General features: G+C 51.4%; 1 protein-coding gene across 1 annotated transcript in view; it reads right to left on the reverse strand.

The window, feature by feature from the left end:
* Positions 1–3,609: 3,609 nt before the first annotated feature.
* Positions 3,610–20,976, reverse strand: part of AKNAD1 (AKNA domain containing 1) — a 425,253-nt gene continuing 407,886 nt past the window's right edge. The window contains exon 18 of the mRNA XM_086936316.1: positions 3,610–3,896. Within this exon, the coding sequence (XP_086792442.1) occupies positions 3,741–3,896 (156 nt within the window). The 3' untranslated portion in view covers positions 3,610–3,740. The remainder of the gene's footprint in view (positions 3,897–20,976) is intronic.

A 20,976-nucleotide genomic window follows, 5' to 3' on the forward strand; every position in this document is an offset into this window, starting at 1 on the left:
AATATACGGTCATGATATTTGCAGACTTTAGAAAGTCTCTTCAGGGACAAAACAAGTCAGCTCTCAAAATTGGCTGTAATTAATGTTTTTAATCAATGTTTCTACGAATGAAAAAGAATAATAAAGATTTATATATGGTTCTTAACCTCGTGCATGCTCATGACGAGCTCAGCTCGTCATGAGCTCCAGTGCCCTGGTGCTCATGACGAGCTGAGCTCGTCATGGCCATTAGAACGCTCGCACGCTGGGATAATTCCCCTGCTGTGCTGAACGTTTTATTGAAACGGGTGTGGCCATGACGAGCTCAGCTCGTCATGAGCACAGGAGCTCTGTAGCTCATGACGAGCTGAGCTGGTCATGAGCACCGGGGCGCTGTGGGGCCCCCTCCCCCCACCCCCCAGCACAGCAGGAAAATTACCCCAGCAGCCAAGGGGTTAATGCAAGACTGTCTGGATAGCTGTGTAAAGGACTGTCGGCTGCCTGAAGAATAGATTGTAATATAAGTGTATACATTCTAACACATTGTGCTGGAATCCGGGGTTTGTAAAAGTTGGTCCGAAGTCACACACCAGCTTCTCTGCTCTTTACTTTGGGTACAGTTTATGGTGATAGGAAGTTATAAGCAACTACTGTTATTTGTTTGATCATTAAGTGGTGAATATTCAACTCAAGACCATATCTCAAAGAACAAATATTTGATATTTTCTTTCATAATATCCTACTCCATACACTTTCCAATCAAATAGGCATCATAGTATCAGTGCTAAGCTGTTTTCTTTTCATTAAATGAAGGGTACAATTCATGCATATGGAATCTACCAAACTCATTCCATCTTGCTAGTGTGGAAAGTCCTTCAGGGATTGACACTTCCACCTACACGTTTCCATCTATACGTTGAAACATTGGGATCATTTATCCCTGGTTGTTGCAGGGTGGTCATTTACTAAAAGAGAGAAAACACCCGGTTACATCTCAAGAAGTCCTCTATGAACCACACATGGAAACAAACTTGAAAGGTTGAGTCACTGTATTCTCGCTGTAGGTAAAACTATGTAAACCTGAATATGTGCTACCACACACAGGGAAAGCCCAAAATGAAATCTAAATATGACAGGGTGCATGTAGGCATGTGGCCATTGTGCCACAAATGAGTATTATCAGCCAATTCTCTGAGCTTAACTATTGACTCCAACCTTTCATACACTCTCACATGGTGACAATCAATAAATCAGGATACCAAGTCCACAAAATGAAACTTAACCCCTCGAGCTCACAAGGTGGTAGTATACTCATGTCTCTCACATCTAGATCATGTTTGTGCTATTGGAACTACATTAAACAAATCTACATTAGCCTCCGCCAAAGGAGGTCTTTACTCTTCAGACCACCCGATGGTGCGAACAAGGATATTTAATTACATATCATCTCTCATGATACTTCAACACCAACAGACCCTGGTACCTAGAAATGTATTCAAAATCCTATGCATTAAATGTAAAGCAAGCCATCTCCATTAAACCATTCTACCACACCTCAAAAACACCCTTTATAGGGGTGTGTGATCATTGAGTGGTCAAAATTACTTTCTATTCAAAATCCTGAAAAACAGCATACCCAAAATGGTGAATCTGGCACTTTTGTTATTCGCCCAAACAAGCAATTTGCTGTCTGAAAATGGCAAGTTTTCCCACTCACCCATTACATTTTGCAAGGCTCATGTCAGGCACACAAAGAATAATTTCTGATTGTACATTGAGCTGTTATATTGTAAGTTTCTAAATACTCCAATAGATAATGAAGATTATCTTTTTCTACTACACTCTGATTGTGCAGTGAAGTATTTACAAAAGAAAAATAATCTCTAAGATGATTGATACAAAATGTGCCTACACTCCTACATTCCAGAAACAAATACTCAGCATAATTTTATCTCAGAAGCCATTACATACACGGAGGGTGTTCTACATATGTCACAGCTAAAAGAAAGCAAAACAGCTCAGTAACAAATTTTGAAAGTAAACTAAATTCCTCAAAATGATCATAAGTGTTATAAATGTATCCATCAGTTCTCTAAAAAACATACACCCTCTTGTGAAGAATGCATAATAGTAAAGAGCAAAGAAGAGTAGTTCAAGGTACTGTCTTAGCAGTGAAAACTAAAATTGTAAAGAGTGCAGAGTATCGGTACATGGCAAAAGCATTCTTGTCCAGTTGAAATGATAAAGTTTTAGTCTATTAAGTTGTGATAAGATGTTTCAGGTTCCTCATACAAGGAGGTATGAGCAAGGAAAAATAAACCCTGTTCATGCAAGGTTGATCACCATTAAACCTTGGATTACTGATTATTATAGTTTATTGCTCAACATAAACACAAGGTATCTCATTCATATTATTGAAGGATTACCGTTCCATTCAATTATCCTTTGAAATTTGCTTTCTACCAGCAGAATGGTCATGAAAAATGCAGTGAGTTCTGAATGTTTTTCAGGTACTATTTGACAATAATGATGAGCAATGTCAATGTAATTAGGTATAAATCAGCTACATTATTAAGATGAAGTCTAGTCCAAAGATAGTCTTGGAGTTTCTAGTACTTTAGTTTATCATTATCAATCCTTCAAATTCCCCAGGTTTGGGTGCACAGGAACCATAAATTAAGAAATATTGAATGTCTTTGCCTACTTCTTTCAACAAAAGATAATATAATGATATTTTGAACAAACTCATATTGCTCACATAGCAGTTAGTTTCAGGAATTACACAAGTGTCAACAATGAGCAAACCTATATCCCATAATGAGTTGTAAATTGACCTAGCCTTTGAACTGAGTTTTGTGAACAACACATCCGAATGTACCTCTTACAATTAGGACAGTTTGGATTTTCTTATTCAAAGACCTCCTGATTGACATGGTTTACTTGTGAAGAATGGTACGCTGTATAATTGGCATTGGGTACAAGCCTAACTGTAGGACTAAATGGACTCTAGCTCAAACAAAACTTTGAATTTGCCTCAAGATGAGTAATGGGCAACCCCCGGATCACATTGAACTTGGTCAAAGCTAACATTCTGATGGATGGCGGCAACTTGGACATTAGGATTTCCACATTTTGGACTTTGAACAAGTGTAGATACCCTACACTCCTGCTGAAAAGTCTGCCTTGTGTTAATATCATTTGCAAGGCCTTAGCAGTCACAGGTCTGAACAGTTCCAGAATAAATAATGGATATGTTCTGTATGCTAACTTCGTCAAAACTTTACCTCCCAGACTACTATTCCTTCCAATGCAATGTCATCTACTGATGTGTTGCCAATGTAAGCGTTCATCTCCGAGGTTATGGAGCCTTCACTGAGCCTATTTCAAGATACCATGCTTTGTGGAAACATCTGGATCTATTCCATCTTTTTTGAGGAATAAGGGGTGTGGTGTTTTGTCCGATGAGAAACAGGCAAACATGTAGCACAATGTCTATTCAATTCCTGTATTATTCTTGTAATAAATATATTAAACAAGGACACAAATAAAACATTCTGTGCACGATTCTGAATTTTTGATTAAAGTCTTTGAAAAAATAACTTTGCCTTCACTTTGCAATGAGTATGTCGCAACCAGGTACAGAAAATACAAGAGCTACACCAAGCTCTTAATTTTTATGGTGAATCAACATATTGCACCTCATACTTTGAACGCACTTTTTAATGCCTCTCTCTTCCAAATTGTGAACAAATCCAGCACTGCTAAGAAAGGCCATGTCTTAGTAACAAACTGCTGTTAAGACTTCTTCGCGACTGCACTTTAGCAAGGTCTGCTGATACGGTTTGTACCATCCTCTCTGTAGTTTTTTTCATACTTTTTGCAGTCTGTATGGCTTGATCCAAAACAGAGTGTAGAACCTGTTGATGAACAATATAGCCAGGTTACAAATACATACAAAACCATTTTTCATGACTAAATAAGGGTGACATTAAGCCAGAAATTAAATATAAAAGCCTACCTACTAGAATTTGATTGTTTGAGTGCTGGAGACATTTGAACCCAGTGGGATTAATCTGTGGGTCATAATCATGTCTGGAAATAGGTGAACATCTGGAAATTATTTGAGGGGATGTTAAAGAATGATGTGGAAAAAGGACTATGGTCTCAGAAGTCCCATGTGATAGATACATCTCAAAGAGCTAGATGAATCAATAGTTGTACTTCTTATTCCACTACAAAGTAGAATTTGTACAGTGGCAAAAAGGTCCTCGTATATATATGCCACATCTGAGAGCCCCATATGGGATCAACAAAAAGGGGAAATGCAGCTGCCACATCCATCTGCATTTTTTCCAAAATGTGCCCAAAATGTTCTTTAAAAGTGACCAAGAGGGGGGCGTGGCCAAGATGGCGGCAGCGTAGGACGTCTTTCTCGGTCCCTCCGCTGCCGCTTCTGCAAAGCGTTGAACTAGCCCTGCAGGGGACCTCGCTGCCGTCTCCAAAGTGTCACCGGCAGCCTCAGTGACGGTCCGGTAGCCGCGGGTGCGGTTCCTGGCGCTCCCGCCCCGGAGAGGCGGACGCGGCGCTGGGTGGCGGTGGAGCCGGCGCGGCGCCTAGCGACCGTGGTGCGCGCGGCCGGCGCGCTGCCCACTGTGGGTCCCGGCTCGGCGGCCTGCACTAGTACTGCATCGCGCGGGCCGCCAGTGCTGTGGCGTCCCATCGTAACGGAGGTTCGCCGGAGGCCGCTGGTGACACTCGCCGAGGTGCTCCGTGCTGCAGCTGGTGGGGCGGACCCGACGAGGTGAGAGCGGCCAGAGTGAGAAGGCCTGCGTGGCACCGGCTTGCATCCCCTCCCCCCTCCCGCCTAGGACAGCGGGGGAAGGCAATCGACGGAGGCTCCCAGCAGAGGGCATAGCGCTGGACCCGGCGAGACCGTAGCAGCATTCAGAGGTCATTGGCGTGCCTGGGTCCTGGCCGTTGCGGAGAGGCCCACGTGGCGCCGTCCAGCATCCCCTCCCCCCTCCCGCCTGGACCAGTGGTGGGGAGCACCCGAGGAGGACACCCAGCAGGGGGCACAGCGCTGGATCCGGCGAGACAGCAGCGGCACTAAGCGGGCATTGATGTGCCTGGGGCCTGGCCGGTGAGGAGAGGCCCGCGTGACACCGACCAGCATCCCCCCCCCTCCCGGGCCGGCGGTGGTGTCGCCTGGCGGGGATACCCAGCGTGGTGCACCGTGCTGCACCTGATGGAACAGTGCTAGCTCTGTGGAGACACTCGTGTGCCTGGGCCCTGCCCGGGGAGAAGAGACCCGCGGGGCGCCATTCGGCATCCCCTCCCCCCTCCTGCCTGGGCCGGCGGTGAAAAAGGCGCACACACAGCACGTGGGGGCGGTAGTCCCACCCTCACCCCCGGCGCCATCGGCCTGGTCAGGGCCTCCGGGTGGTGAGCCCCTACCGTGGACAGCGGATTTGACGCTCGCTGGCCCCTGGACAGCGCGGTTGCCCGGGCGCACTACGCCTGCGGACCCTGCTACACGCCCGGCGACTACACGGAGGCGCGCTTTTGGCGTCTGAGGGTCCGCCGCCACCATGACGGCCAACAGAACCAAGAAGGACAAGGAGAGGGAGAAAGCCCTGAAGGAGGCCTCGCTGAAAAGCTCTCCGCTGCGGTCGTCGACGGCCCCTGACAAAGCGGCGGCGCCAGAGGAGGGCGAGGCGCCAGCCACCAAGGCCTTTATGCGTGACCTCTTTGCGGCCATCAAGGAGGACATACAGGAACTCCGGACGCAGCTGGCCTCGGACCTCCGGGAAGTACGCCGAGACGTCGACGCCATCGGGGAGAGGGTAGCGACCCTCGAGGAGCACGACGTGGACACGGCGGGGGACATCCATGGGCTCCAGCAGGAGATCCTCCGCCTTAACACTCAATTCCTCGACCTGCAATCACACACGGAGGATCTGGAGAACAGATCCAGGCGCAATAACATTCGTATTCGTGCGGTCCCTTGGAAAGGTGAGGGGCCGGACCTGCGCGAGTACATCGACGGCTTGTTCCGCCACATCTTACAGGACGAGGAGCTCGGCGAGATCCAGCTGGACAGGGCCCATAGAGTCGGCTTGCCTCGTGGCTCCAATGCACCCCCCCCGGACATCCTGGTGTGCGTCCACAACTTCCAACTCAAAGAGAGGATCCTGAAGAAAGCCCGTGAGCATGACCCCCTTCTGTTTCGTGGCCATCGCCCTGTGCTCTACCAGGACTTGGCGGCCACCACCCTGGCCAAGCGACGGGGCTTCCGGGAGGTCACAGCTTTTCTGAAGGAACAGGGTGTCCCCTACTCCTGGGGGCACCCCTTCAGGCTAGTCTTCCGATGGAAGGGGAAGCTGATTCAGGTGCGCTCAGTGGAGGTGGCCCGTGACCTGTTGGGTATGGAGCAGGCCGACCCGGCCGCTGAGCATCCATCGCCTACCTCGAGGTCTCGCCGCCGCTCCGAGGAATGGCACACCGTGGGCAGGTCGTCCAAGCCAGTAGGCCCGGACTTGTCCGTCAGCCTGCAGGAGCGTGACGCCGCAGTGGCCTCGGTGTCGAAGGTGACGGTCTCGCCCGAGGGGCCCTGAATGGTTTGGCTGAACTTCTTCCCCTGTGCATCTTGGCTGGCTGGCAGTGGAGGGACCGACCTACTGGACACTGATGGGTAATGTACTGACACGTTCCCCGTGTATATTGTCCTGTATCAGGATCTGGGTGGCTGGTGGGAGTAAGTCCATGCCCCCAGCCCTTGGGACTTCACTGACAGACTCTTGTTCCCTCTTGGTAGTTCGCTCCTGGGGTCCATGTCGGGGTTTGTTGTTGTTGGGGTGGGTATGTTTTGGGGGGTATGACTTGGAAGGTTTTGGGGTGGTTGTGGGTCAGGGGAGGGGAGGGAGGGGGAGGGAGGGTTCTCCGCATCAGCCGCTAGTTTCTCTCAGCAGAGTGCTTCTTTTGCTTGCTAGATGGGGAGGGATTTGAAGGTTGTTAGCTTGAATGTGAGAGGTCTCAATAGCCCTGTCAAGAGGGCGGCGATCCTCTCCCTGCTGGAGGGGTCGGGTGGCGACATCTGTCTCCTGCAAGAGACGCACCTACTCGCCAAAGACACGAGGCGGATGAAGGACAGGCGCTTCCCCACCCAGATATGGTCCTCCTGTGGCACAAAGAGACAGGGGGTGGCGATATTGATCAGTGCGAAAGCCCATTGTAAAGTGCTATCCCAGGTGGTTGACATTAGAGGGCGCTTTCTGGCGGTTAGGATCCAATGGGGGGACTCCCAACTCACGGTAGGCTCCATCTATGCCCCAAATGTGCAACAGGAGGCCTTTTTGACCTCAGCGCTCGCGGATGTGTTGGCTTCTCCTGATCCCGGGATCCTGGTAGGTGGTGATTTGAATGTGGTGATGGATCCGGCGCTTGATAGGTCTGAGGCGCGCTCTCACGCGTCTGGCGCGCTTTCCAAAGGGGGTCTGCTTTGGTTGCAAGAAGGGGGGCTCCATGATGTGTGGCGGCATTTGCACCCAGCTGAGCGCGATTTCACCTATTACTCTGCTGCGCACAAGTCCTATGCGCGCCTGGATCACTTCCTTGCCTCTTCTTCCCTGCTTTCCCAGCTCTCTTCTGCGGAGATAGCGCCGCGCTCCCTCTCTGACCATGCGCTTATCTCGGTTATGCTGTCGGGAGGGTCCGGGACGCGGGTGCGCGGGAGCTGGCGGCTGCGCGACTCTCTGCTTAACGCCGCCTCGGTGGTGGATCGTTTGCAGGACACGATCAAGCATTACTTTGACACCAACGAGACCGACGGGATGTCGCTTAGCTCGGTTTGGGAAGCGCTTAAACTGGTGGTGCGGGGGGAATGCATCGCGATTTCGGCCTCGTTGGCGAAGGCGCGCAAAGAGAAGCGCGAGGAGCTCGAGAGGGACGTCCACAGGCTGGAAGCGATACATAAACGGACCGGGGCGCAAAGGGTCTGGAGGGAACTGGAGACGAAACGGCGCATGCTGAAACACCTTGACCTGGACAGGGCTGAATACGCGCTCCTCCGTCTGCGGCATAAATTTTATCTTAGTGGCGACAAAGGGGGTAAGATGCTGGCGCACCGTCTGAGGGCGCAAACGCAACAATTGATGGTGTCCTCCGTCAAGGACGAACATGGGGAGGTACAGGTGGCTGACGCACAAGTGGCGAACAGCTTCCAGCGCTTCTACCAAGCTCTCTACTCTGCTGACCCCCCGGACCCAGACAAAGTACAAGCATACTTGGAGTCTTGTGACATCACTCCCCTGTCGCAGACCTCGGCTGCGTCGCTAGACGCCGAGATACGCATTGAGGAGGTCATCTCAGCGATTGCGCGCCTGAAGGTGGCGAAATCGCCTGGCCCTGACGGCTTTACGGCCGCCTTCTACAAGAAGTTTTGTCCCGCGCTGGCCCCCTTCCTGACCCGTCTCTTCAACTCCTTCCGAGAGTCCGGGAACGTGACGTCGTCCATGGCCGAGGCCGTGGTCACTGTTATTCATAAGGCAGGCAAGGACGCCCAGGAGTGTGGCTCCTACCGCCCCATTTCGCTTCTGAATATAGACATGAAGTTATTTTCGGGCATCCTGGCCGCTCGCCTCAGCCCGTTTATGGACGGTATCATTGAACCCGACCAGGTGGGCTTTGTGCCGACGCGTCAGGGCGGGGAGAACACCAAACGCCTCCTGCATCTGATGGATCTGGTTCGCCGGTCGCGTACGCAGGCATGCTTCCTCTCCATCGACGCCGAGAAGGCTTTCGACCGTGTTGACTGGTCGTACATGTTTGCGGTCCTGCGTAAGTTCGGGCTGGGGGACTCGTTTGTTAGCTGGGTCCGCTGCCTTTACGCTTCCCCCCGAGCCGCTGTTCGAGTGAACGGCTGTCGGTCTGATTGTTTTCCGATCACCCGGGGGACGAGGCAGGGGTGCCCTCTCTCGCCCCTGTTATTCGCGCTCTATATGGAGCCTTTTGCGCAACGCCTCCGGGACAATGCGGACGTACAGGGGGTGCGCTTTGGGGCAGAGGAGCACAAGGTGAGCCTCTATGCGGATGATGTCATCCTATCCCTCACGCACCCGCGCTCCTCACTGAGACATCTCTCCCGGGAGCTAGAAGACTTCGGCCTGGTGGCCGGCTTCAAGGTCAATTTCTCGAAGTCCCAAATCCTGAACCTCTCGGTGCCGGAAGAGGAGGTCCGGGACCTCGATGCCGATTTCGCGTTCCAATGGGTCCACTCGGCCATCCCGTACCTCGGGATCCAGCTGGCGCCCACGCTCGCGCAAACGGTTGCTCTCAACTACAGGCTCCTCATTGACCAAACGGCTAAGTCTGTCTCGGACTGGTCCCGGCTGCAGCTGGCCTGGTTTGGCCGCCTCGCGGCGATCAAAATGACGATCCTTCCCCGCATCCTCTATCTCTTCCAGATGCTGCCTCTGCGCCCCCCCCCCGGGAACTCTACGAAAGCTCCAGCGGTTGCTGGCCACCTTTTTGTGGAACCATAAGCGCCCTCGCATCGCTATTGACCGCCTCATGGCGCCGCGCGATGACGGCGGCCTTAACTTCCCGTGCGAAGGAGAGGTACTACCAGGCAGCGTGCCTACGTTTCATTCTGGAATGGAATAGGCCGCTGTCCAGCAAGCACTGGCTCTTCATGGACCAGACTGTGGCCGGGCGCAACATCTGGCGCGAGCTATGGCTCCCACGCAAACACAGATCCTGGGGCCTTTACTCCTCCCCGGTGACCTCCCCGACCCTGGCGGTGTGGGATCGTCTAGCTCTCAGGCGTGGCTGGACCACTTTTCCATCCCCACTGACACCTATCGTTGACAACCCGGACTTCCCCCCTGGGTGCGACTCGCCGGTCTTCCAGCGTTGGAGGGAACTGGGCTGTAAGAGAATGGGTCACCTCTTTCAGCCGGAGGGGCTGATACCGTTTACCACGCTGCGCCGGGAGTACTTTGAGCTGACCGTGGCTGACGCCTTCCACTACTCGCAGGTGGCGCATTGGGTGACGCTTCCTGACAACATCGCGGACATGTCTCGTCCAATGACACCTCTGGAACGCTGGGTGGCCTTCAAGAAAGACGATCGCAAGCTTATCTCCGAGCTGTACGCCTTCATTATGAAACGCCACCACCCGCAGCGCTCCAAGGCACAGGTTCGTTGGGAGACGGAGTTGGGCCGCCCCCTAACGAGTAAGGAATGGGGTAAAATTTTCTATCGCGCGCACCACACAGCGGCGAACGTGGCGGGAGCGGAAGCGGCCTTCAAAATCGTAACTTATTGGTACCACACACCGGCGAGGCTCCATGGGTGGGACCCCAAGTGCTCGAAGCTTTGCTGGAGGGGCTGCGGCGCTACAGGCACTCTTTCCCATTTGCTCTGGCACTGTCCCAAGCTGGTGCGCTACTGGCAAGCAGTTTTAGATGACATAGACAATGCTTTCGGTATCGTCTTTCCCAGGGCTCCGGAATATGTACTACTGGGCCTCCCTCACCCTAAGGCGTTTCCCTTGCGCTCCCCTCGAGGTAGACAGATTGCGCTGGCGCTTCTGGCGGCGCGCCTGGTGATCCTTTCGAAGTGGCGCTCACTGGACGCCCCTGACCCCAGGGACTGGATTAGGCGCTTATGGCTGCTTCTGGGGATGGAGAGGCTTTCCCTGTGTGTGGATGGTAAAGGGGACACATATGCTAAACTTTGGGCACCCTTCATACACCTGTTGTCCCGGGACTTGCGGGAGGTCACGTGCCCCAAGTTCCTCCAGATTTTACAACTTATTCCCTTGGAACCGCACGGGGCTGTGGCATGATGGCATGATGGCTGCTAGGTCTTCTTAGGACAGCAACGGGGACTCTGACCCTGGGATTCGGAGGGTTTTCTGAACTATGCTGATGCGGAGAGGGTGGGAGGGGATGGGGGGGGGGAGTTAGAGTTGGTTGGGTACTGGGGGGGCGGGAGGGTTCGGTTTCCTTCGGGTTGTTTTCTTTTCTGGTTTTGACAAAAAGCAGCCTCGCCTCCCTACATGAACTCACCGCCTGGCTGTTAGCCCACCTTCGCCGGGTCGCCCTCCGGGTTGTAGACCCTATGGCTGTGTTACTGTGTTCTGTGCAATTTGACTCTGCTCTGCCGGCCTGTGGATGTAGGCAGCTCAGCTGTGTTCACTGCTACGTGCCTGCTGAATAAAATTGTTTGATTCTAAAAGTGACCAAGATGGTGGCAGAGTGAGGTGTGCTTCTCCCTTCTACCTGGGCTATCAACCACAGGCCCCATCTGTATGTGAAGGAGCCCTGCCATGCCTGGCATGAAATGATGCTGCTGTACAGCTTAACAGAACTTATTGAAAGTGAACATTCATTTCATGTCTGAGAAGCAATACAATTCACATCCACCAGTTAACAACATTTGTCAAGTGAATAAGCAATTAACATAAAACAAATAGTTTTACAAAAACAAAAATAAATTAAACCAAGTACAAAATTCAAAAAATTACACCAGCAAAACACTTTCATGACAAGATCCCCATTGACCTAACATTAGGCAATTATAACGGAGATACTTAAACCACATGGGAAATTTCTCTTATCCCCTGCAGGGTGTATAAACCATTGTACACCCTAATTCTGGAGCATAGGAATTAATTGTTGCCCTATGCGGTAGATATACTGAAAAGGGCCGACGCGATTCTAATCCCTGCGTAGAATCACAGGATTATCATCAGGGCGTTGGGGCACGGTGTAACCTGAGTTTCATGGAGTGGCTTCAAGGACGATGAAAGTGTTTGTGCGTGTAAGTGCGTGTGTGAGTGAAAGTCAAAGGGCATATGACGTCACTACCGCTACCCCAAGCATTTTTTATGAATTGAGGTCAATGGCTGAAACCCAGTACAAAAAAATCCCGATCCCGGAAATATAGCACAAATATTTCAGACTAAGTAGTCAACAGGCAGATGATAGACCTAAACAAGGCAGAAAATACATTAGGCAGAAATTTTACAAAGAAGGAAACAAAAATGGTACATTTATAACAGTTAGATTTAAAGCCAGGTGAGGTCATAGATATATAGGCTATATCAAGGATGAGGGTGGTTCCAATATAGCTTGAGGACAACCTTAAGGTGGATGGATTCTGTAAATTCTATGAGAAGCTAAACATGACTCGACCAGACCTGGTCAGAGCCGGTCTCTCCACCCGCCTCGTGCCTGACCCCTGCCGCTGTGTCTCCGGTGTACCCATGAGCTGCTGTGCCCCGGAAAATCGCCGCCAAGGATCCGGTCATGTGCACTAATTTATTCTAATATTCTATTTAATTTATAATCACTTTTGCGCCATATATAACTGTTGTGCCTGTGTTCATGTGCTCTGCTTGAATTTAGTCGTGCCCCCTGTTTGCTGCCGCCACCGCTGCCCGCTGTGACTCTCTGGTTAGTTTCGATTTCATTCTCAGAGACCATTTGTTGTGCCCCTCCACCCCGCTCCCTGCCGCTGCTCAGCCCAACCCCCGTCCCCTCCTGCATCACCGCTCCTACCCACCCCGCTCCCGCCTCCCAGGTACTCCTCCCTCGCTCTGCCCCCTTCCACTCTCCCCTCATGGCAGAGTGGCAAACGCGCAGCAATCACGCGCAGCGGCCGCGCCCTATGCGCGCCGAAGGTCCGCCAAAGGCAAGCCCGTCCACACCCGTCCACGCCTGGACCGCGCCCAGAGCCAGACCCCCTGGCCTCCGCAAAAACCACTTCACCCGCCTAACGTACGACGCCGCAACTCTCACTGCACTCAACACCGGCCGACTTCCCGACTGCCACCAAGCCGCCCCAGGTCGCTCCCATGGACCATTCACCTGCCAATCCTGCAAATTCTGCTGCAGCAGGACCCACACTGCAACCACAAACACCAAACTGAGCCCGAACAACAACCACCTGAAGTGCATCCTGCTCAACACCTGCTCGGTCCACAGACACGCCATTGAACTTTGGAACCTACTCGACACCACATCGCCGGACGTCGCCTTTCTTACAGAAACCTGGATGAACGCCTCATCAGCGCCCGACATCGCCATAGCCATCCCGGACGGTTACAAGATCATCCGAAGGGACCGCATCAACCAAACAGGAGGAGGTTTCGCCATCGTCCACAAGAACTCTATCCGCATCACGACCAGCGTCGACGACACCCTCACAGCCGCCGAACATCTTCACTTCCAGATTCACACCGACCCCGAGACCACACTTAGAGGCACCCTCGTCTACAGGCCCCCAGGACCCCGCACACAATTCAGCGAAGACATCACTGACTTTATCAGTCCACACGCCCTCCCCTCCGAGGACTACATTCTCCTAGGGGACCTCAACTTCCACCTAGAAAAGAACAACAATAGCAACACCACCACCCTTCTGGACAACCTCGCCAATCTCGGACTCAAATAACTGGTAAACACCTCCACCCACTACGCCGGACACACGCTCAACGCAATCTTCTCCTCCAGCAAGCACATCTCCTTCAATCACGCCACAGGACTCCACTGGACGGACCACAGCTGAGTCCACTTCAACTTCAGAAAAACCACGACACACCACCACCCACAACAAATCCCCCACAGAAACTGGAACAAAATTACCACCGACCAGCTCACCACATCGCTAAACCAAAACCCTCCCGCCAGAGCATCGGACCCAAACCATGCAGCCATCAATCTCACACAATGGATCACCCGCTGCGCTGATGAATTAGCACCCTTGAAAAACCACCACAACAACCCAAGAAGCAAAAAAGCCACCTAGTTCAATGACAACCTCAAAAACTCCAAAGAAAACTGCCGCACCCTCGAGAAAGCCTGGCGAAAAAACCCAACCACAGACAACATGACCGCCCTCAATGGCGCCACCCGCAAACACCACCAGCTGATCCGATCCACCAAGAAATCAGCATTCAAGGATCGACTCGACAACAACGCCCACAACAGCAAGGAACTCTTCAGCATCGTCAAAGAGCTTACCAATCCCAGCGCCGGCACCAACGACATCACTCCCTCTCAAGACCTCTGCGACTCTCTAGCCTCGTTCTTCCACAGCAAGATCGCTGACATACATAACAGTTTCGGCAAACAATTCACTCCCCTCACCACCGAACGGAAGCCCCCCACCACCACCCTTTGCGCCTGGACCCCGATCAGCACCGAAGACACCATCCGCTTGATGAACTCCACCCACTCCGGATCACCAACCGATCCATGCCCCCACCACATCTTCAACAAGGCCGACTCCATCATCGAACCCCAACTCCGGGATATCATCAACTGCTCCCTCTACACCGCTACCTTCCCGGAAAGCTGGAAACATGACGAACTCAGCACCCTCCTGAAGAAACCTACAGCAGACCCCACCGAACTTAAGAACTACCGCCCTATCTCACTCCTCCCATTCCCTGCCATAGTCATAGAGAAGACTGTCAACAACCAGCTCGCCGCCTTCCTCGAGTCTAACGGCTCCCTCGACCCCTCACAATCCAGCTTCCGAGCCAAACACAGCACCGAGACCGCCCTCATCGCAGCCACAGACGACATCCGAACACTACTCGACAATGGGGAAACAGCTGCCCTCATCCTCCTGGACCTCTCCGCAGCGTTTGACACGGTCTGCCATAGCACCCTTGTACAACGCCTCAGCAACGTCGGGATACAAGAAAAAGCATTGGACTGGATCATCTCGTTCCTCGCTGGAAGAACCCAGAGAGTCCGCCTCCCCCCCTTCAGATCAGAGGCCACCGAAGTCATATGTGGAGTACCACAAGGATCATCCCTCAGCCCCACCCTCTTCAACGTCTACATGAGCCTCCTCGCAGCCATCGCACGCCAGCACAACCTCAACATCATCTGCTACGCTGACGACACTCAGCTGATCCTCTCCCTCACCAAAGACCCAAACACCGCCAAAACCAACCTACACGAAGGGATGAAAGACGTAGCTGAATGGATGAACAGCCGCCTAAAACTGAATTCAGAAAAGACGGAAGTCCTCATCCTAGGATCATCCCCCTCTGCATGGGACGACTCATGGTGGCAATCGGCCCTAGGCAGCGCGCCCAAACCAACGGACCATGCTCGCAACCTGGGATTCATTCTAGACTCCTCCCTCTCAATGACCAAACAAGTCAACGCCGTCTCGTCATCATGCTTTAACATCTTACGCATGCTCCGAAAGATCTTCCGATGGATCCCCACCGAAACAAGAAAGACGGTCACCCAAGCACTTGTCACAAGCCGGCTGGACTACGGAAACACCCTATACGCCGGAACCACAGCCAAATTACAGAAAAAACTCCAACACATTCAGAACGCCTCCGCCCGACTCATCCTCGACATACCACGCCACAATCACATCTCCGGCCACCAGAGAGACCTTTACTGGCTCCCCATTAACAAGAGAATCAAGTTCCGTCTCCTCACCCACGCACACAAGGCCCTCTACGACCTAGGACCCAGTTACCTCAACACGCGCCTGACCTTTTACACTCCCACCTGCCAACTAAGATCGTCCAATCAAGCCCTCGCCGCGATTCCACGAATCCGAAGAGCCACCATGGGAGGAAGATCATTCTCCTACTTAGCGGCCAAAACCTGGAATTCTCTCCCCACCCACCTCCGCCTTACACAGAACCACCTCTCCTTCAGAAAACAACTCAAAACCTGGCTGTTTGATAAATAACGAAACCCCCCTCCCCAAAGCGCCTTGAGACCCTTGGGTGAGTAGTGCGCTATACAAATTTCAACTTGACTTGACTTGACTTGACTGGCCCAATGGATCAACAGTCCATGAATAAGAATGTCATGAGGGAAGGTTTGGGTAGTTTGACCCCTGAGCAGATCAAAGAGTTCGACAAACCTATGTACAAGGAAGAAATAGTAACATCCATTAAGGCTGTAAAGCCTTCCAACTCTGGTTCACATGGCTTTATGCTGTAGTTCAAGAAGATATTTTGGCCAGTCATGATGGACTTCCACCCATGCCTCTAAACTTCCTTCAATAACATTGGAAGTTACTCAATCCTTGACCGAAGCAAGAACAGTGATCATCCACAAGCCTAGGAAGGAGGATTGTGGATTGTAGAAACCAATTTTGCTCCTTACTGTTGACATCAAGGTATATACTAAGATCCTGGCAAATAGTGCCACAGCTGATACACTTAGATCACTCAGGCTTTGTCGAGGGACATATGGAAAGTCATAACAAGAAAAAGATGGTTCCCCTGATAGACATGGCAGTGCCACTCAAGGGGAGGTTATTCTCATCTCCCTTGATGTGGAACCAACTTTCAATAGACTGGAATGAAGCTTTTTGACAAAGACTATGAAAGTCTTGCCTCATCCTAACTGAATATTGCGTAGAACTGCTTTGAAATTCCTACAGCAATGGTCAGATGTAATACCCTTGATTCCCATGAAGAAAAGGTAGAAAGGAGAATGAAGCAGGGTGCCAATGTCTTCTCTACTCTTTGCTTTCTTCATGGGTATCTGGTCACAGAGAGTCTGTGGCAATTCCAGGATTAGAGGGATGCTGCTGTGTGCCAACATGTTTGAGCACACTTTTGCAGATGCTGTTGGTGTCCTTATCCAACTCAATAAAGTTTTGTTGCTGCTCGAGAAGATAGATGTATTCCACCAATTATCAGGGTTTAAGATAAACATGACTAAGATGGAGGTGATGGGCCTCATGATGACTCATAGTATGCTGGTGAAGCTTTAGGAAACCACCCCATTTTGTTGGAACAAAACAACTAATAGATAAATGTTACACCAATCAAATGGGAGGGTCACTTTTCACAGCAAATTTACCCACCCAATGGTTATCTCCTTCATTGGCCCAACCTACATCTGTCCTGGCAGGGATGGATGTATCTATTAAGGGTCTTCCACTGGTCTGGTTCCCCTTCCAGGCTTTCCCAATAGGTTTGTCCAGGGCCGCATGATGGAATTGCAGAGAGGATGCACCACATTTTTGGGGATCTATGTGAAAATGAGAATGGGATTGAAGCAGATTTTCTTGAACTCCAATGCAGGATGCCTGGCACACCAGACATTCTTGCAAACTACCAGGGAGCACAATTGAGGGGCATCTGGGTATGAGCAAATGCCGAAACTGAGAAGCAATGATGCTTCCTAGAACACATGCTACCTTGGTGCTCGCTCTGGGAATTCTCATTGCTTATTAAGACAGAGCATTCACAGGATCAGTTGCAATGGGAGGTCCCTAGACACATGGGATGCTATTGGGTTTAAAGAAATCTGAAGAGCTATCTTTCCCCATTTACTCCGCTTTTCGGTAACTCCGATTTTCAGTTGAGTCTGGTCAGATACGCATTCTGGGAGTGGGAAACAACCAGATGTATAAAGCTGGCTGATCTTGATCACATTCACAAAGGGAAAGTAAAGCCATATAGTATATTGAGAGGGACTTTAGGTTAGGAGAGCGCAAGCATTTTTTCTATACAAAACGTTGACATGGCATGTTCTGCCATGGTCCAAATAAGGATCAAGATAAGCATCATTTGGGATACTTGTACAGGGAGACGACTGACAAAAAGGGACATTGAAGCTTTAATAAATAATATGGGACCCAGAGGGGGGATGCGAGTAGAATTCTAGGTAGCTTGGAAGAAAAAATAGAGATTTTGCCTATTCAAAAAAAAAAGAATTTGCAATGCAATAGCTCTCGCATTCACGCAAGTTTGAACTATTGGCATTGTAAATGACAATGCCTTTGATTTATGTTTGGGTTTTGAAACTTAAATAAAAGGCATTGCCATTTACAGTACTAATAGCTTAAACTCTCGCAAATGTGAGATCTATTGCATTGCAACAAAGGGCCTTCTCGACCACTTGTTAGATTGTAAATATCAGAGGAAGAGACCGGCCTGCGACGTCTTTAAAGTAGTGATAAATAGTGCAGTCAAGAAAATGTGTAAGTGGTTTAAATTACACAGTCACAAAGTGTGAAGTGAGTTACATATGATCCGAACTATGAACACTAACAGAGCGCTTGAACACCTTTCGCTCTGTGATTACACTGTTGCGTAGCAGGAGGGGGTGGCTATTGCCTGCCCTCTCCATGAGTTTAGTGTGCATAGTGACATTGCATAATGTCATTGCTATCTTTGGCCAAATAAAAAACACTCCAGCTGTAAAAGGGCCTTGGCTTCACCTCCTGGTGTAGAGCGGGCTGTGCTTTATGACAGGCATGAAAGGAGGGAGGGAGGCATGGTCTAGGCTGCAGCTCCAGCTTCGCACAGTGCCCCTTCTATTACTAGTGAGCGAGAGGTACTGAGACGGTGGTATTGGTATTGGTGGTGGCATTGGTATTGGTGAGGTTCTTTAATTTTGACTCCATTTTATATTCGCAGCCATTTTGTGTTGCCTTTACACAGGCTGCTCGATTCAAGAAGTGTCTCTGCCCCTTGGACTGCAACGTTCCAAAAACCCCCTCCGTCCTTGTCTTGAAACCCATCTCAGACACCAGCCGGCCTAACTAATCCTTGTCTGGACTAGCTAATCTCTATATCAACTATCTGTTAGCCTTTAGTATTCTTCTCTCGCCGTATCTTATCTTTTGGCCTTCGCCATTCTTTCCTTGTGTTTTCCTATTTTACAACCTTTCTTTTGAAGCATACAGACATGTCCTGCCATTGCAACACTGAACTATGGGTACCAGTATTGATTAACTCTGGGGGCTGGATAACACACAAACATGTAAGCATAGAGCATTCTGGTTGCACAACACCTTGTTTTCAAACTCTTCTGATTGGCTAAAACTTTGTGCATTGGGTGTATGTTTGTACAGATGTATTTTGGATATAAAAGTTTGTGAGCCACGGAGTAAAGTGACAGTCTCCTGAGAACCTATTTGATGTACTTCTTGGACAACTGTGCCTAGCTGCAGCTAATAAACTTGGTCTTTCTACGCCAACAGAGTATTCCGTGTCTCTGTGCAACAAGTCAGGTGAACTCGAAGATTTCAGGCGTGCCCTGCGCCGCCAGGCCCAAAGGCCCGGTTCTTCAGTGGTGGTATTGATATTGGTGGTATTGGTATTGGTGGTGGTATTATATCGGTGATAGTGGTATTGGTGGCAGCATTTGTGTACTCTGTGGAGATTCAAACCATCAAAAAGGGTTAGGCCGGGGTTCTCAGCTTCCAGTAATGACTCAGTGGGAGTCCCCAGATTCTGCTAATTATTCAGTGGAGGGGACATACCTGCGGTAATCCCGTGTCCTGCTTGCTGCTGCCGGGGCATTCTTTGGAGCCTGTTTGTTTTGCCCGTATCACCTCCTTGCTGCCACTGCTGTCCCGGGTCTCCTCCCGCCGGCGCAGCTCGGCAACACCTGAGCGCGGCCGCAGTGGGGGGGAGACCTGCTTGGGGAACTACCGGACCCAGCATCCTTCGCGGCCGGAAGCCGCCTTCACCCGCGCCAGGAGGCGCTTAAATTCACGGCTACCCCCGGTGGAGTGGGGGACATACCTGCGGTAATCCTGTGTCCTGCTTGCTGCTGCCGGGGCATTCTTTAGAGCCCGTTTGTTTTGCCTGTATCACCTCCTTGCTGCCACTGCTGCCCCAGGTCTCCTCCCGCCGCCGCAGCTCCGCAACACCTGAGTGCGGCCGCAGTGGGGGGGAGACCTGCTTGGGGAACTACCGGACCCAGCATCCTTCGCGGCCGGAAGCCGCCTTCACCCGCGCCAGGAGGCACTTAAATTCACGGCTACCCCAGGTGGAGCGGGGGACATACCTGCGGTAATCCTGTGTCCTGCTTGTTGCTGCCGGGGCATTCTTTGGAGCCCGTTTGTTTTGCTCGTATCACCTCCTTGCTGCCACTGCTACCCCGGGTCTCCTCCCGCCGCCGTAGCTCCGCAACACCTGAGTGCGACCGTAGTGGGGGGGGAGACCTGCTTGGGGAACTACCGGACCCAGCATCCTTCGCGGCCGGAAGCCGCCTTCACCCGCACCTGGAGGCGCTTAAATTCACGGCTACCCCCCACGTCGCGCGATGCGCACGGGCAAGCCAGGCTAAGCCCGGGCCAAGGGCGGGCCCATTTAAGCCCGTTCAAGACCGGCCAAGAACGGGACGGGCCACCCCTCCAACATCTGCGGCAACCGCCAAAGGTCAGTGACTTTGTATGCCAGCCGGTCGTGCTACAAATTGTCCTAGTGGTGGGTAAAAGGCTGGCTCTACACTGTTAATATGGAATTTCGTAGCGCACCCTGCATCGCATTTTGAGATGCAGGGCGCGCTACCAAATTCGTTTTATTAATTAAATTGTTTACTTACCTCCAATTATCCATACTACAGTTTTTAGCACCCCCCGCCCTGCCCCTCCCCCGCCCGACTCTCTGCCCCACCGAAACTCCCTCCACGGGCCGTGGCCGGGTAAACGTACAGCGTTGGAATATTTACACATGCTCAGCTTCTGTCAGGGGGCCCGTGGTACGGCTCAGTAACTTACACGCGAGCACGGCCCTCCCCCTTCCCAGCCCTATGCTCACAACACAGGTGCCCCCAGTCCCACGCACACAACTGGCCTCGAGCAGTGGCAGCTGCCTCTCCTGTCCCAAGCCCACCTACACCACAGAGATGCCCGGCCCAGCCCAGCCCAGCGCACACATCACATCTGAACTATCAGATAAGGCGCCTCGCCCTTTTAGCCCGAAACTGCTGTGTCATTTGACTTATGTAGCAGAGCATCAGTCTCTGGTAAACCTGCTCCTGAGCTATCACATGCGAAGACACCCCCGGCAAGAAACCTCTAAGTTGACAGTGGAAAACTTTCACACTTACCTTCCTCGGAGATTAGTGGCTTTTAGAAAGGCCCTCTCTGCAATTTGAAGCCAGGACCTAGATTTAGAGGAGCTCCTTTGTTTCAGGCTCCCGTATTCCACAGTGACCTGCCTGAAAGTGTGCCTTGCTTGGGTTTCCAATGAAG

The sequence above is a fragment of the Lissotriton vulgaris genome, chromosome 1_1, assembly GCF_964263255.1.
Source record: "Lissotriton vulgaris chromosome 1_1, aLisVul1.2, whole genome shotgun sequence".
Lineage (NCBI taxonomy): Eukaryota > Metazoa > Chordata > Amphibia > Caudata > Salamandridae > Lissotriton > Lissotriton vulgaris.